At 44.2% G+C, this 14,929-nt stretch overlaps 1 protein-coding gene across 1 annotated transcript in view; it reads left to right on the top strand.

The window, feature by feature from the left end:
• Mb21d2 (Mab-21 domain containing 2) overlaps positions 1-14,552 on the top strand; it is a 108,526-nt gene extending 93,974 nt beyond the window's left edge. Inside the window, exon 2 of the mRNA XM_013019292.1 lies at positions 11,686-14,552. Within this exon, the coding sequence (XP_012874746.1) occupies positions 11,686-12,950 (1,265 nt within the window). The 3' untranslated portion in view covers positions 12,951-14,552. The remainder of the gene's footprint in view (positions 1-11,685) is intronic.
• Positions 14,553-14,929: the final 377 nt, after the last annotated feature.

Genomic DNA, 14,929 nt, shown 5'->3' with positions numbered 1-14,929 from the left:
CTTTGGGCCTGGCTTACTTCACTTAATATAATTTTTTCCAAGTCTTTCCATTTCCTAACAAATGGGGCAATGTCATTCTTTCTGATGGAGGCACAGAATTCCATTGTGTGTATGTATGTATATATATATATATATGCCACATTTTTTTCTGCTTTTTCCTCAGGCAGGCCTTGGACTGTGATCTCTACCTTCCAAGTAGCTGTATTTACAGTCCTGAGCCATCATGCCCAGCTTCGACTTTAGCTTTTGAAAAAGGCTGGCAGTAACACAGGAAAATGGGACGTTGGAAAAAGATTAAGTTGTTGAAGTGTGACAAGTACAAACTGTAGTGAAATCATAGAAAAGGCAAACATTTCCACTGACAGGCCACCTGTCAATCTGAGCCAAGCAGAACCCCAGCATCACCCTGGGTTGCTGTGATCTGCTGTAGTAGACTGTGTTTTGTTTACCTACTGTTCTCTTTAATTGCATAAAATATTAACGTTCTGGGAACACGACACAGGCAACCCACACTACTTTAATTATGCTGATTCAACCCCCCTATCTGTCAGCCCTATAGAAGCTTGTGACAGCGACACATTCTATAACAGGACAGGCGGTTTCTGCATCACAGTGGCCAACATCCAAAGAACACAGGGATGCTGGTAATGAAGGTTCTGTCCCTGTCCTCTGGGGAAACTCATAATGCTGAGTGAGCCGTGAAAATGAACTCAGAGAGTTGTAACCCACTTGCACGGTGCACCTCCTAAAATATCAGGTTAATCAGAACGCTGTAAAGAACGAAAAGACACGACGTGTACCGTGGTGGAGGGTTAGGAGCAAAAGCTTTTATGGTGGTTAGAATTGACAGGATTTCAAACAAAGCAGGTTTGGCAGACAAAAACAGAGGAAGGAAAGAATAGGAGCTTCAAAGCCCAGAGTGCATTAGGGGGCCAGTGTATTTGGGAGGGGTAGGGGGGACCGACTCCTGCTGGAGCTCAGGGAGACACTTCAGAGAGGACTGAATTAAGGTTGGCTCGGAACATGGAGGCCTTGAGGCTGGGCTGGGGATACCATTGGAGGATTTCAAGCCCGTGATGATAGAAATAGAGCTCCGTTAAGCAGCTGCTGCTGGTATGCGGATAGGTTGAGTCCATCCAGAAGTGTTGCCACTGGTAAGTTCTGGGGTGGTCTTGCTAGGCCAGTGTTGCTCAAAGTGCAGTGCTGGACCAGCAGCCCCTGCATCGCCTGAGAAGCCTATGAGAAATGCAGATTCCTCCCAAAGCTGACCTTCTGAAAGTGAAGCCCAGAAAGCTGTAGCTCTTCAAATGCCAATGGCTCAGACCCATACTCTTAGCAATTTGGGAGGCTGTGAATAGGAGGATCACTGTTTGAGGCCAGCTCAGGCAGATGAGTTTTCAAGCTCTCTTCTCAACACACAGCACAGTGATAAGCACCTGTCATTCCAGCCTCTGTGGGAAGCTGAGGTTGGGAGTGTGTTAGGCCAGCCTGGCAGTAACATCTACAAGACTCCAACTCCACCAAAGGGAAATTAAGACGCAGTGGTGTGGAATCACCTGTGTGAGCCAAGCAATGACTGGAAGCCTGTAGTAGTCGGATCATGGCCTTGGTGCATATCTGGGGGAGGAGTGAGACTCTGTGCTAAAAATGATCAGCAAAGGAACAGGACTGGAAGCATGGCTTAGTGGTTTTATACCAGCTTAGGAAGTGAGAGGCTCTGAGTTCAAATCCCCAGTACGAACAAAACAAAAGCCTGTTGGACCACAGCCAGCGTCTGTTTGATAATCTGGGTTTCTTCATGTTTTGTTCAGATGTCAGATTCATCGGGGAGTTGGAAGATAGCACTGCAAATAAAAACAGCCCATAACATTAGTATCGGTCTCCCTCCTTCCTTCCCCGTCTCTCCCTCCCTCAATGCAGGCATTTTGTGGTAACTTTTCATTAAAAGTGTTTTCTGACTGCACAAAGCTGACAAGGTTGTCAAGAGACTTATTTGTGAAGCCCACGGTACCTGCCAATTTCAAAGCACAAATACAATAAGAATGTGTCAAACAGCATGTGGGCTTTTGAGATTCATCAGCGAGAAGCACACTGTATTCTGACTCATTTTGAAAGCCTTATCAGTAAAATCAGATGTGGGTTTTAAACATTTACATTCTATTCATCCTTCCACTGTTTTTCTTCCCTTTAGGAGTGAAGGCTGGTTCAGTTGTAAAGAACAATTGGAGGAAAGGCACGCCATCTAGTGGCAATATTGAGAACCACACATGCTTAATTGGAATCCACCCCCCCATCAGTCTTTCGCTTTAGCCTGAAATTAAAGAATTTTCCCTCAGAAAGAGTAATAGAGACAATGTGATCAAAGAACATTATGCACCTGAATAGAAACGTTACAGTGAAATGTCTTCCTCTATGGCTAACATACGTTAATAACAAGGACCATAGCAATAGTTTGAAAAATTATTTTCTGAAACAAAACTGAATTAACTTGGGGCTGAGAAAAATATTCCCTCCCTCAGAAAGTTACTCTCATAACAAGACCTGGGTCTGTGGCATTTTTGCCATTGTTTTTAAAATCGGATGGTATGTTTCCCACTCACACACTGCTTGGGCTTGTGTGTCCTTCAATTCCCCTTTTCAAGCAGGCCCCTTTCTTTTTCCATTGTGTTATCAAATCTAATCTAACTGGATTTTTTGGAAGCAGCACAATGTGATTGTGAATGCCTGTATTTATCCGGTTGTTCCTGAATTCAACTCCAGGACAATTGATACCTTTGGAAATTGTACACCTGCTTTGAGACCATTCAGACAATGTGACCTTTGGTTTCAAGAGCTGAGCTGTAATTGTGCCATCACCACTGGCTTACTGCTCTGCAGCCAGCCTTCTCAACAGCCAGTCCTCCTGACCCACATACATACAGGCTCCCACGGAAGTGGCTGGTTGTCCTTCAAGGTTCTAGCTGATGGTACAGTTTGTCTCCACTGAAGGTAGGATGGGGGATAAAACCGAGCCATCTGTGATAGGATAAAGGGAGGAGGATTCAAACACAGGTGGGGAAAATCCTAGCAAAAACTATATTTTTTTTCCCTCAAAGAAGAATGAACAAATACTCACCTGCCTGGGATATTCAGGCATGGGAAGGAATCCCCCAGCTTTGAAGAGCAAGAGGCTCCGCATCTTTCCTGAAGGCCATTTACTGTCAGGAGAACGTGCCACCAACATTGAGTCTTTCCAGGTTTGAGGGTTCGGTGTTAACTCTTCAAGGTTATAGAATTGCTTGGAGAGTATGCAAGTAAACTTGCTTGCATGCTTAAAAATGGAAGAGGAGCTGGTGGCTCACAGTACTCCTGTAATCCTAGCTGTTAAGGAGGCTGAGATCTGAGGATCGTAGTTCATAGTCAGCTCTGGCAAGAAAATCTGTGAGGCTTACCCCCAATTAACCACCCAAAAGCCTGAAGAGGATGTGTGGCTCAAGTGGTAGACAATGAGCCTTGAGTGAAAAAGCCAAGTGACAATGCTCAGGCCCTGAGTTCAACCCCAGGGTGTGTGTGCACGCATGCGCATACACACACACACACACACACACACACACACACACAAAACAAATAACTAGATACCTAAATGCTTGCCTCAGCCCTGTGAAGGAAATCCTGAAGGGTATTTTCAGGTAGACAATTAGCTCTCAGAATGAGATTCTGCTTTTACTGAATCTTTGGGGGCTTCTTCTCCCTCCCCCCCCCCAGACTACTGTGTTCTTGACAATTTTGGCCCTTCTTCCTTATCTTGTGGGCGGAGGTGTGATAGGCTAACCCGAACTTCCTTGTTTGGAGCATCCCAGCCTTATGCACTGGGAAGTCTTCTAAGATGTTAAGGAGTCATCGACTTTACAAAGCAGACATGTAGGAAGCTACAGCTTTGTTTAGAAACTAGATCAGGGGGCTGGGAAGGTGGCTCAGTGGTAGAGCGCTTGCCTTGCATGCCAGAGGCCCTGGGTTCGATTCCTCAGCACCACATAAGCAAAAAGAAAAAAAAAGCTGGAAGTGGTGCTGTGACTCAAGTGGTAGAGCACTAGCCTTGAGCTGAAGAGCTGAGGGACAGTGCCCAGACCCAGAGTTCAGGCCCCACAACTGGACCAAAAAAGAAAAAAAAGAAACTAGATCAGGATATTAGTATTATAGATACAATTACTTAAGTAAAGACAATATGGACATAGTTTATTTCCACGCAATTAATTTAGTATTAATATTATATCTTATTAATAACAGAGCTCCTTAATAGTCACCAGGGAGAGTCAATTGATAGCTATTCAGTATTGGATTCTTCACACTTAAAGACAAAGTATTTTCCAGCACTGATGTGTGCTTTCCCTTGGCTAGGTAAGGGGCATTGGAGACAGTATTAATAACCTGGGCAGTCCAGGCATAGCTAAGCCCCTAAGTGCTCTATCTGGGGGTGCCCCCATAGAGCAATCCTTCCATCTGAACCCCTTCTTTCCCTTTCTGTGCATGTCGCAAGAAACATGGACAGCTTGGTGAAACCAAATAACACAGGCTTCATTCCTTCCTTCTGACTAACTGACAACTAGTTGAGGCCAGAATGCCTGGCGACTCTCTCCATGCGTTTACCTGCACTAGTTGGGTAGCTGACAAAACCCTCTGTTCTGTGATGACTGGATGCAGAGTCACCGTTGAAAGCCATGGGGAAGGATCCTGGCTATTGTCTGGGACCCCCATGAGATCATGTAATAGACTACATAGCCATGTTTGTTCTGATGATTTTTTTTTTGTCTTGAAGCCAGGTTAAAAATGGACTTCCTTTGTTATTAGTCATCCAGGCTTCTAAAGTTTATTTATGTTTTATTTTTTTATGGCACTAGGTTTTGAACTCAAGACCTTGGCATTTGTCGTGCGGGTACTCTACTCCTTGACCATACCTCCACCCTTTTTTGTGAATGACATAGTTTGAAGATAGCATTCCATTAGGCCAAGGCCAGCCTGCAGCACATGCTTTTGTTCCCAAATAGGATGACAGGCACACATTTCCCACCATCCCCAGCTTTTGATTCACGAATGTGTGTGTGTGTGTGTGTGTGTGTGTGTGTGTGTGTGTAAGGGGGGGGAAGGAGGGTGTCCTTCTTTTTACTGGTTGATGTTGGAGGTCTTGAGACTTTGTTCCCTGGAATTAGCCCGGAATCTTGACTTTCCCAGTCTTAAGTCTCCAGAATAGCAGTTTAGATTTCAGGTCTGAGCTATCTTGCCCAGTTTCGCTGTTTGTTTTTTTGGTGCTGGTCCTGGGGCTTGAACTCAGGATGCTGTCTGCAATCTTTTTCACTTAAGACTAGCACTCTACCACTTGAGCCACATCTCCATTTCCAGGTTTTTTTTTTGATGGTTCACTGGAGATAAGAGTCTCATGGACTTGCCTGCCCGGGCTGGTTTTGAACCACAATCCTCACAGCTCAGCCTTCTGAGTAGATAGGGTGATAGGCATAAGCCACCAGCTTCTGACTTTAAAAAATATCATTTAATGGATCTACCAATTTGCAGACACAATAAGACCAGATTGAATTAAGAGTAGTGCTGTGACCTGGCTACAGAGACTGTTTCTTCGGTGTCTCTAGGGCTCTCCATTATGCTGACATCTGCAACTTGATTTTTTTTTTTCCAAACCTCAAACACAAGCTGGAACTCTGTGCCTAGTGACAGGGGCTTCTGTTCGCCTTGGGCCTCCTTCCCTATCTCATCGCCTGCCCAGACAAAGCATCTCTGAGCCTTGACTCAACCTAGATGGAATTCTACCTCCAAAATTCGGAGGCTTTTCTCTAGGGGAAGCTAAAAGGCAAATTGTGAAATCACTAGGTGACAATGTAGAGAAAAATAGGTCCAGGTGGTAGTTTTAGTATGTCTTACCAAGTCCTAGTCCCTGAAGTGACTTCTGTTTTCCCATTCTAGGAGGTGGTGACTTTGGAGCCCAGATAGAAACATAGTAAATAAGTGGAATATGGTGCCCTCTCCTGGTCATAACTAGGAATTACTTCATAATGGAGGAATCTATATGGCTTGTCTACTTGCAGACCTTAAAAAAAAACCCACTACAATCTCTATCTCTCTTTTTAAAAATCAGATCGTAGATTCAAATCTTAGATCACACTGTAATTAGGTACTACTTTTATCGTTCATTCCTTGATAAGGTTTTTGACTAAAAATTGGTCCTTTGGAGACTGTCCTAGGGCTAAGTTTTTACATTTTACTTACAGTTTAATTTCTATTTTAAAACTGAAATTACCCAGAGAAGTTGTGGTACACAATTCACAATCACCTAGCTTCTGCCCTGAGTCTCCTCCGAGTGGGTTATACAGCTTGTTGCTCAGAGATAATGTTCTTTAATTTCTTAAGTGTGTAAATGACAGTGTGAGATTGATAGTTATTCCAAATGGACAGTGGGCAATTTCATCCTCTGTGGAATGTATTCCAGGCTATTCTGTCCATTTATTCATTCAACATCCATCTGTTGTGTGAGGTTAGGTGATGGATGAATCATCAGACAGAGAATACTGACAGGTAAGAAAATTGTGTGAGCTAAAAGTCATTGGCTGGGGGGTGAGATGTGTCATTTGAACTCTTTCTGTGCATTTTATCAGCATGGAGGTCTATTATCAAACAGAGTGAAAGAGAAATGTTCTGGTCTTTGAATTTGGCTTGAGACACTAATACTTGAATAAGGTATTTGAACACAGCTCTGCTCTGAAAGTTGGTCCCAGGAGTGAACTGAGAAGTGCGGCTTCCCTACCTTTACCATTTACCCCATGTCAAATCCTGATCCCATAATCAAGGAAGAACGGTCCCCCCTGCCCACCCCTGTATGTAGGAATGCTCACCTCTCTCAAGTTGCTGTGCACCAGGTGTTTTGAATGGTGCTTTGCCTAGTGAGGCATATCAACAATGTAACATTAATAGCAAACACACTGTCAACATGCTGGTAGAGAAGCCTGCAGATCTGACAGTGCTGGTAAGCTCTTCTGGAGAGCTCTCAGATCTACTTTTATAAGACACCGTAGGAAACTAACATGACTGAGTGACCGTGGAAAGTCACATTTTTACTGGCTTACACTTTCATACTTCTAGCCACATGTATACTGGGGGCTGTCAGATGTGTGCAAACCCCCTGCATTTCTTTTTTTTTCTTTTTTTTTTTTGTCAGTCATGGGGCATGAACTCTGGGCCTGGGCGCTGTCCCTGTGTTCTTCAGCTCAAAGCAAATGCTCTACCGCTTGAGCCACAGCGCCACTCCCTCCCTGCATTTCTTGATGAGGAGTGGAGCAGGGGGTCTGTAGCACTGGGGGAGAGAAGCTGTGGGCATACAGGGACCTGTCATGGCCGCATGGGGGGAATTGGGGACACAGCATCGACAAAGTCTCTTACACACATTTGCACGCATGCGCACACATACACACACACACATACACACACACACACACCTGTTCCCATAACACTAGTCTGTTTTTCAAAAAAAAAGCGGAGGGAAGGAAGGAAAGAGAGAGAGAAAGAGTCTGAGACAGAGACAGAGAGATAGAGAGTTCTCCAGAAGAGAAGGGAAAGGATTTGAATGTGAGACTTTATGTCCACTGGGACATAAAGGAGTCAAGGACACAGCTCTCTTTTCTATTTGATGTTCTAAAGAGAACCAGTGAAAGCCTAAAAGGATGCCGTAGACCGTGAGGTTCTAGCATCTCCATGAAAACCGAAACACGCAGGTTAGATAGAAGCTACACAATACACTGAAACCAAGAAGTAGGGGATTCCACCCTGACAGTTTCACTTCCGAATTTCTAAAGAGCAAAACCATATGGCAGCACATTCCTGAAAGGAATCAGAGCACCCCAGAGGGGTAAGGGGGGGCATAAGTTCTTCCTACACCCCCTCAGTGCTTCTGTGTTAACAGGCTGGGCAGTGGGTGTGTCTCTTCATCCTTCCCACTCCTGGCTTTGGAGAAGGTGGTGGTTAGGTGGCCAGAGGCACATCATCTTTCCCTTGAATCCGGTGCAGAGATGACACTTGTTGGAACAGGTCCCTACAGCCCAAGTGTACAGTAGAAATTTCCCCTCCTGTGTCTTCTTCTCTCCCAGGCCCTGGCTCCTTGTTGCCTGGCAACCCATCTGCCACAATAGCTGCTGTCACCTTATTTTCTCTTGAGTGTAGCCTCGGAGAATTTCAAGGGGGATGTTCGGGCTTGGAGAGTGCTGGAGAAGGATCGAGGTTATAGTACCAAATCCTTTGTAAAACTGTTAAGATCGTGGACTCGAGGTGGTTGGATGACAATGTGGATGTTGGAAGGGAAAAGCTCCTGGCATAGTGTGGTCTTAGAAACGTCGTTTCTAGCTTCCAGGAACTTACAAAGTGAACCTCAGTAATATTTACCCTGATGTGAAATTCTTCCTGTACCTTAAAGGAAATAGGAAGTGTCTAAAATTACATATAACTCTTGGTGCTAACATTTAAATGTTTTCATTTTGGCTCTTTGGAACAAAGGGTTAACATGGTTGCTAGGTGCACAAGCAACAGAATGTATTTCATCATTGACAGTGTTGTTCTACTGTCAATGATAAAATAGCCTGTTATGATAAATTAATTATTCTATTGTGGTTAATGTATAGATCAATGGAAAATGTTAGTTTTAATATTTTTCTTCTTTAGTCCAGCAGAGGGCAGAAGGGAGTTTACAATTTCATCACCAAAGTTGTGCCCATCCAAGGCAAAATTCAGTGAATTTTTTTTTGGGGGGGGGTAGAAAAATTACCTCTGATTGCTAAGGTATAGACTATATACATTGTATTATATACACAAGCCCTACTTGGATGTTTAGGGCCAGTGTGCTCTTACCTAGGACAAAAGAAAAAGAATTCTGCGTTAATTTCTACCCAAGAGAAGACAAAAAGTGATACCCAGATAACAATAGTGCTCTAATTGTTTCCAATTTTATTGACTACTCACAGCATGGCAATTCACATTTTAATGTGTATTTGTGGAACAAATGCAGGAGTGACAGAATATTTGAAATAATGAAGCATGGATTATTTCATTGTTCATGTAGAACTGTTTGAAAGTAATTGAACCTACATGTGGAGTCCATGAAATAATGAAACCAGGTTTACAACCTCCCCTGAAATCTGAGAAATGACGCTTAGCCTTTCGTGTCTGTAGCCTTGGTGTCAGTGTTTCTTATAATTGTAAGATGAGATTAATATGCCATCACAGTGACATTTGAGAAGTAGATAGATCTGTGCCTTGATGTTTACGATTATTTTCTACCCGGATTGGCTTTACAAACTGTGATTTAAAAAAGGAAAATTAATCTCTTGTGTTTAGCTGATGGTGAAAGCTGTGATTGCTCAGGTATTGTATCTGTTTTGCCCTGGGAAACTAAGGTAGAGTCAGTGATATTTACTAAGAAACATCTTTGTTCTCTACCTGAGGAAAGCAGATTCAAATAGAAGCGGAAGCTGAGTTTCCTGTGCAAGTTCTCTGCCAGGAGCTCTAGGCTTGAATGGAGATCCTTGATGGTATTCGGAGCAGGGGCACTGTATGTGCAGCCCAAAGTCCCAATTCCAGCACAGGCTGTGGCCTTGGCTGAGGCTGCCTGGTGGAGTCACACAGCGCTTAGGGGCTGCACCCCCAGCAGTTGGGACAAATCCTTTGTTTCAGAAGAATCAACGTAGCATGTCACACACACAGTTGGTGTAAAAGTGGTGTTTTAAAAAGGAAGTGATCATTTGCCCTATGCCTACCTATACAGAAGGAAATGGAACTAAATATGACACTTTGCATGCTTCATGCAATTACAAAAATAGAATGGTAAAGACAAAGGACCAAGGGTGAACCAATGCAACAGTGATACTCACAGGACACTATATTGGAAATAAACTTTGCAACATGTGTGTGTGGGGAGGGTTGGGGGGGGAGTCGGAGGGAGAGGGAGGGATAGCAGGAGAAAACGAGAGAGAGGCTAACAATGTTCGACCAGAATTGTATTCATTTCCTTACTTATATAACTGTAACCCATCTGTACATCACCTGTTTACAATATACATATATATATGTCTACCAAAATTTAAAAAGAATAAAAAAAAGAACACAGTTTTATAATTGAGTATTAAAATTTGAAATATAATCATCATAGTCCATTCTGGCTATGTAACAAGGTTTCACAGACTAGATGACTTACAAACAAGAGCAGTTTATTTCTGACAGTTTTGAAGAGGAGGGATTTCAAGATCAAGGCACCAGCTGATTTTGCATCTGGTGAGGGTCTGGTTCCCCAATGCCTGTCTTCTCTCCCCGTGTCCTCCATGACGATCCCTGGGGGTCTCTTTCATGAGGATGTGAAGGTTGTTTGTAGGCTCCACCGTCATGATGCAACTACCTTCTAACAGCATCCCCTCAGAAGTGAGGATTTCACCATACAGGTTTGAGGGGAGCAATTTATTCTATAACAATAATGGTAGTAAAGCGTATATACATGGTGATCTTGTTTCTGTTGCACAGTACCACGGACTGAGTAAATTATAAGAAAAGAGACTCTTTCTGAAGGTGTGTGGTTGACGGCTGCATCTGGTGATGCTTGCTGGCAGAGTGCCACGGTGGTACAGGGCAATCTTGTGGTGCCAGATAGGGATCACACACGTGTCCCTCCTGTGTTTGCTTGCTCCTGCTTATAAAACCTCCAGGATTCAACCGTGGGGCTCCACTCAGATGACTTGAGCCCGGATTTATTCCCAAAGGCCCAACTGTAAACACCATGGGCAAGATGATAAAACCCTATTGATTGGTCACGATGAGGATTGAACTCCAAATGTGAGTTTGGGGTAACAGATCCTATTCAAACCACTTTGAAACATCTTGTTCTCTGAACAGCAAAATACATGGCTGTAAAATAATTGCCACAGATAATGGAATCTTAGTTTGTAGTAATTCTTAAGAACTTTAGAGGGGAACGCTGGTTTTTAAAAAAAGTTACAAAGACTGATACCGAGAGATGATTAGATACCAAAGAGCCGTTGAGTGAGTGTCAGCGAACAGGGAAAAGTGGAGAATAGCCCGCAGGGAGGGAGGCATGTAAGTAAGATTTGGCGGGAGGGTAAGGAAGACTTCAAATGTGACGTTTCCTAGAGTCTTAGCTGTTCATTAGGCAATGACTGGAAGAAGAGGAGCTCTGGGTGTATATGCCTCCCCCCCAAAAAAAATCATCCATTGTCATTTTCTACTTGGGAAAGGGAAGAATCTAGCACTTGCAAGACAGAACACAGTGTTATCACCTGGGCAGAATGATATCTGATGTGTGTGTGTGTGTGTGTGTGTGTGTGTGTGTGTGTGTGTGTGTGCATGTGGATCATAATTTCCACTTGGGCATGGGAAAAAGGGCAGAATGGATCTGGGTGTGTGTGGCAGCGCTAGATCTGATACATATCTGATACATATATAAATGTGTATATATATTATATATTTATATACCTATAAATGGATTATAATTTCCACGTGGGCAAGAAAGAAAGTAGCACTTACCATCTGGACACGTGCAGCAGTGTGGCTGCTGACTTTGTACTAAAGAAAGTAGCATTCTAGGAGAATGCCGACGGCACCGGCATCCGTGCCTCCTGTAATGGCATGTCTTCTTTTTTTTATCTGTAGGAATGGTGCAGAAGCTGGACCAGAAGCTCCCGGTGGCTAACGAGTACCTGTTGCTCTCTGGAGGCGTGCGGGAAGGTGTGGTGGACCTGGATTTAGATGAGCTGGATGTATACGCCCGGGGCACTGACTACGACATGGACTTTACCCTGCTGGTGCCAGCCCTGAAACTCCATGACCGTAACCAGCCTGTGACGCTGGACATGCGCCACTCCGCCTTGTGCCACTCCTGGCTGAGTCTGCGTCTGTTCGACGAGGGCACCATCAGCAAATGGAAAGACTGCTGCACCATCGTGGACCACATCAACGGCGCCACCAACTACTTCTTCTCTCCTACCAAAGTGGCCGACTGGTTCTGTGACTCGATCAGCATCGTCCTAGCCGAGATCCAGAAGAAACCCCAGCGGGGGATGCCAAAGGTGGAAAAGGTGGAGAAAAACGGGACCATCATCTCCATCATCCTGGGCGTGGGGAGCAGCCGCATGTTGTACGACATCGTCCCGGTGGTGTCTTTCAAAGGCTGGCCGGCAGTGGCACAGAGCTGGCTCATGGAGAACCACTTTTGGGATGGGAAGATCACGGAGGAAGAGGTGATTAGTGGGTTTTACCTGGTGCCTGCCTGCTCTTACAAGGGCAAAAAGGACAATGAGTGGCGGCTATCCTTCGCCAGGAGCGAGGTGCAGTTGAAGAAATGCATCTCCAGCAGCCTCATGCAGGCCTACCAGGCCTGCAAAGCCATCATCATTAAACTCCTGTCGCGGCCCAAGGCCATCAGCCCCTACCACCTGCGGAGCATGATGCTCTGGGCCTGTGACAGACTTCCCGCCAACTACTTGGCTCAGGAAGACTACGCGGCCCACTTTCTGCTGGGCCTCATTGATGATCTGCAGCACTGTCTGGTCAACAAGATGTGCCCCAATTATTTCATTCCCCAGTGCAACATGCTGGAGCACCTGTCGGAGGAGACGGTCATGCTCCACGCTCGCAAACTGTCCTCGGTGCGCTCGGATCCGGCCGAGCACCTGCGCACTGCCATCGAGCATGTCAAGGCGGCCAACCGACTGACACTGGAGCTGCAGCGGCGGGGCAGCACCACCAGCATCCCTTCCCCGCAGTCCGACGGGGGCGACCCCAACCAGCCCGATGACCGTCTGGCCAAAAAACTCCAACAGCTGGTGACTGAGAATCCGGGGAAATCCATCTCTGTCTTTATTAACCCCGACGATGTCACAAGGCCTCATTTCAGAATCGATGATAAATTTTTCTGAGTGTTTTGTTGTTGTTGTGGTTGTTGTTGTTACTTTTTTGTTGTTTGTTTGTTTGTCCTCCTGGTTCTAAAAAACTCTCGTCTCCTGTTGCGTGCACATGTGGATCTGTCCTTCTGTTTTGTGTGTGTGTGTGAGTGAGTGTGTGTGTGTGTGTGTGTGTGTGTGTGTTACATATCCAGCTTAGATTGGATTTGTTAAGGACAAATGTTAAGTTTCCTGGTTCTTCAGGATGGTGCAGCCTCTGAAACAGTCTATTACTATTTCACGTTCTGCCTTCTGGCTCCGTTGCTTCTATTCTCTTAGTTGTGGTCATGGCCTTTTCTTTGTTGAGTTGTTGTTGTTGTTTGTTCGACTTTTTAAGGAGAACTTGAGCCATAGATGAACACGCCCATAAACCCTCTCGCTTTTTCTGTTTCTTACTTTGCACGTATTTTTTTTTTTTTTAAGCGGGTCTTGGGAAACAAACTTCTTTCTGACGCTTACGAAGTCTCTTATCTTTGGGTTTTTTTTTTTTTTTGCCTTTATTTTTTTCCCCAATGAGTTTTCATCACTGTGGATACTGGATACTGGAGAATCTGAACCTGGGAACCATCTGGCGTGTTGGCTGGATTTATTTCTTCTGCCAGAGTGCTTTCCCCACCAAGTCATGTAAACTTTGGACGTAATAATGCAGAACCTTCTTTGAATGTAATTGTCCTTGAGTTAGCGAACTTTGGAGGGTTTGGAGGGTACGTTTCATAGCTTTCTAAGCAGAATTAAGATTTCCAAATGTCAGTTTTAGTGTGTGTAATTATTTGAAGCCTTATTTAAAAACCCCATTAAAGGATATACCATGATAATTGTTATTTGCACTAATGAAACTTTGCCATTGTCTGAGTTACGATGTGTGTTTCAGTAGAAGTTAATATCTGCTGTTGACATACAGCCATGGTTTTCATTTAGCTCATTTCTCTCAGTTCATAGAATGACCCTTTGCAATCGGTTCAGTTCTCCTTTAATTGTAGGGTGTTCTTTTGCCCCCTTTGGAGTTCCTGGTTCCTGTCTTACCCAGAGAAAAATTTTTAAAGTTTTATACCTGTTCTTTGACTCTGTCTAAAGCCGAGGAAGAAATATACTTGATAAAGTAGAGGTTTCTGTATTTATTTCTCTTGGAGTACTAGAGAGAAGCTCTTTTATGAAGAGAGATTTTTGGAGAAAACTGGCAAGGAAGAATAGTTAGCCCCAAACTGAAGATACCATGTTCAAAATCAGCTTTGACCATCGAGCAGGAACCAGGGTATCTGTGGGTGTGAAATGGACATTTCCTATCTTCATGAATGAAATGACTTGCCAGCTTTAGGTGCTGTGGGGCATTGGTTCCCCTTGTGCTGTGGATTCATGGCACCCTGTGGTGTTTGAGGGGGTAAATGGGGTTTGCTAATCTCCCAAAGGACCGCCATGGTGTCTACTACTGGAAAAGTGGAACAGCTGATTGGTTTGGATCATTAACATCCAGACCTGAAGGTTGAATTTTGGCCAATTGGAATTAGGAATATATGGTCTTGGGTTTTTGCATGGGAATTAATGTAATGCTTATGAATGGAATTGTTCAACTATCTTAAGTTAAACACAAAAATAGTAATAATAAAAAAAAGAAACATACTGGCCTTGGAATTTGGTGGTGGTTATTGCTTTGTAGCCTGAAAATTCTGTTCTATTAGTAATTTTGACTCAGTACAGTCAGGGTCTTCCAAACAGATGCCCAGGTAGTGACCATCAAGATTCATTTTCTCTACTTCCTGTTTTTGTGGGTTTTTTTTTTTTTTGTTTGTTTTTTTTGTTTTTTGCTACTGCTCCTGGGGCTTGAACCCAGGGCCTGGGCACTGTCCCTAAGTCACTATGTGCTCAAGGCTAGTGCCCCACCACTTGAGCCACAGTGCCACTTCTGGCTTTCTCTCAGTAGTTTATTGGAGATGAGAGGCTCACAGACTCCTTCCTTG

This window comes from Dipodomys ordii, unplaced genomic scaffold (assembly GCF_000151885.1).
Source record: "Dipodomys ordii isolate 6190 unplaced genomic scaffold, Dord_2.0 Scaffold45, whole genome shotgun sequence".
Taxonomy (NCBI): Eukaryota; Metazoa; Chordata; class Mammalia; order Rodentia; family Heteromyidae; genus Dipodomys; species Dipodomys ordii.
The sequence above is the reverse complement of the archived record's forward strand: the minus strand, read 5'-3'. Positions and strand labels throughout refer to the sequence as shown.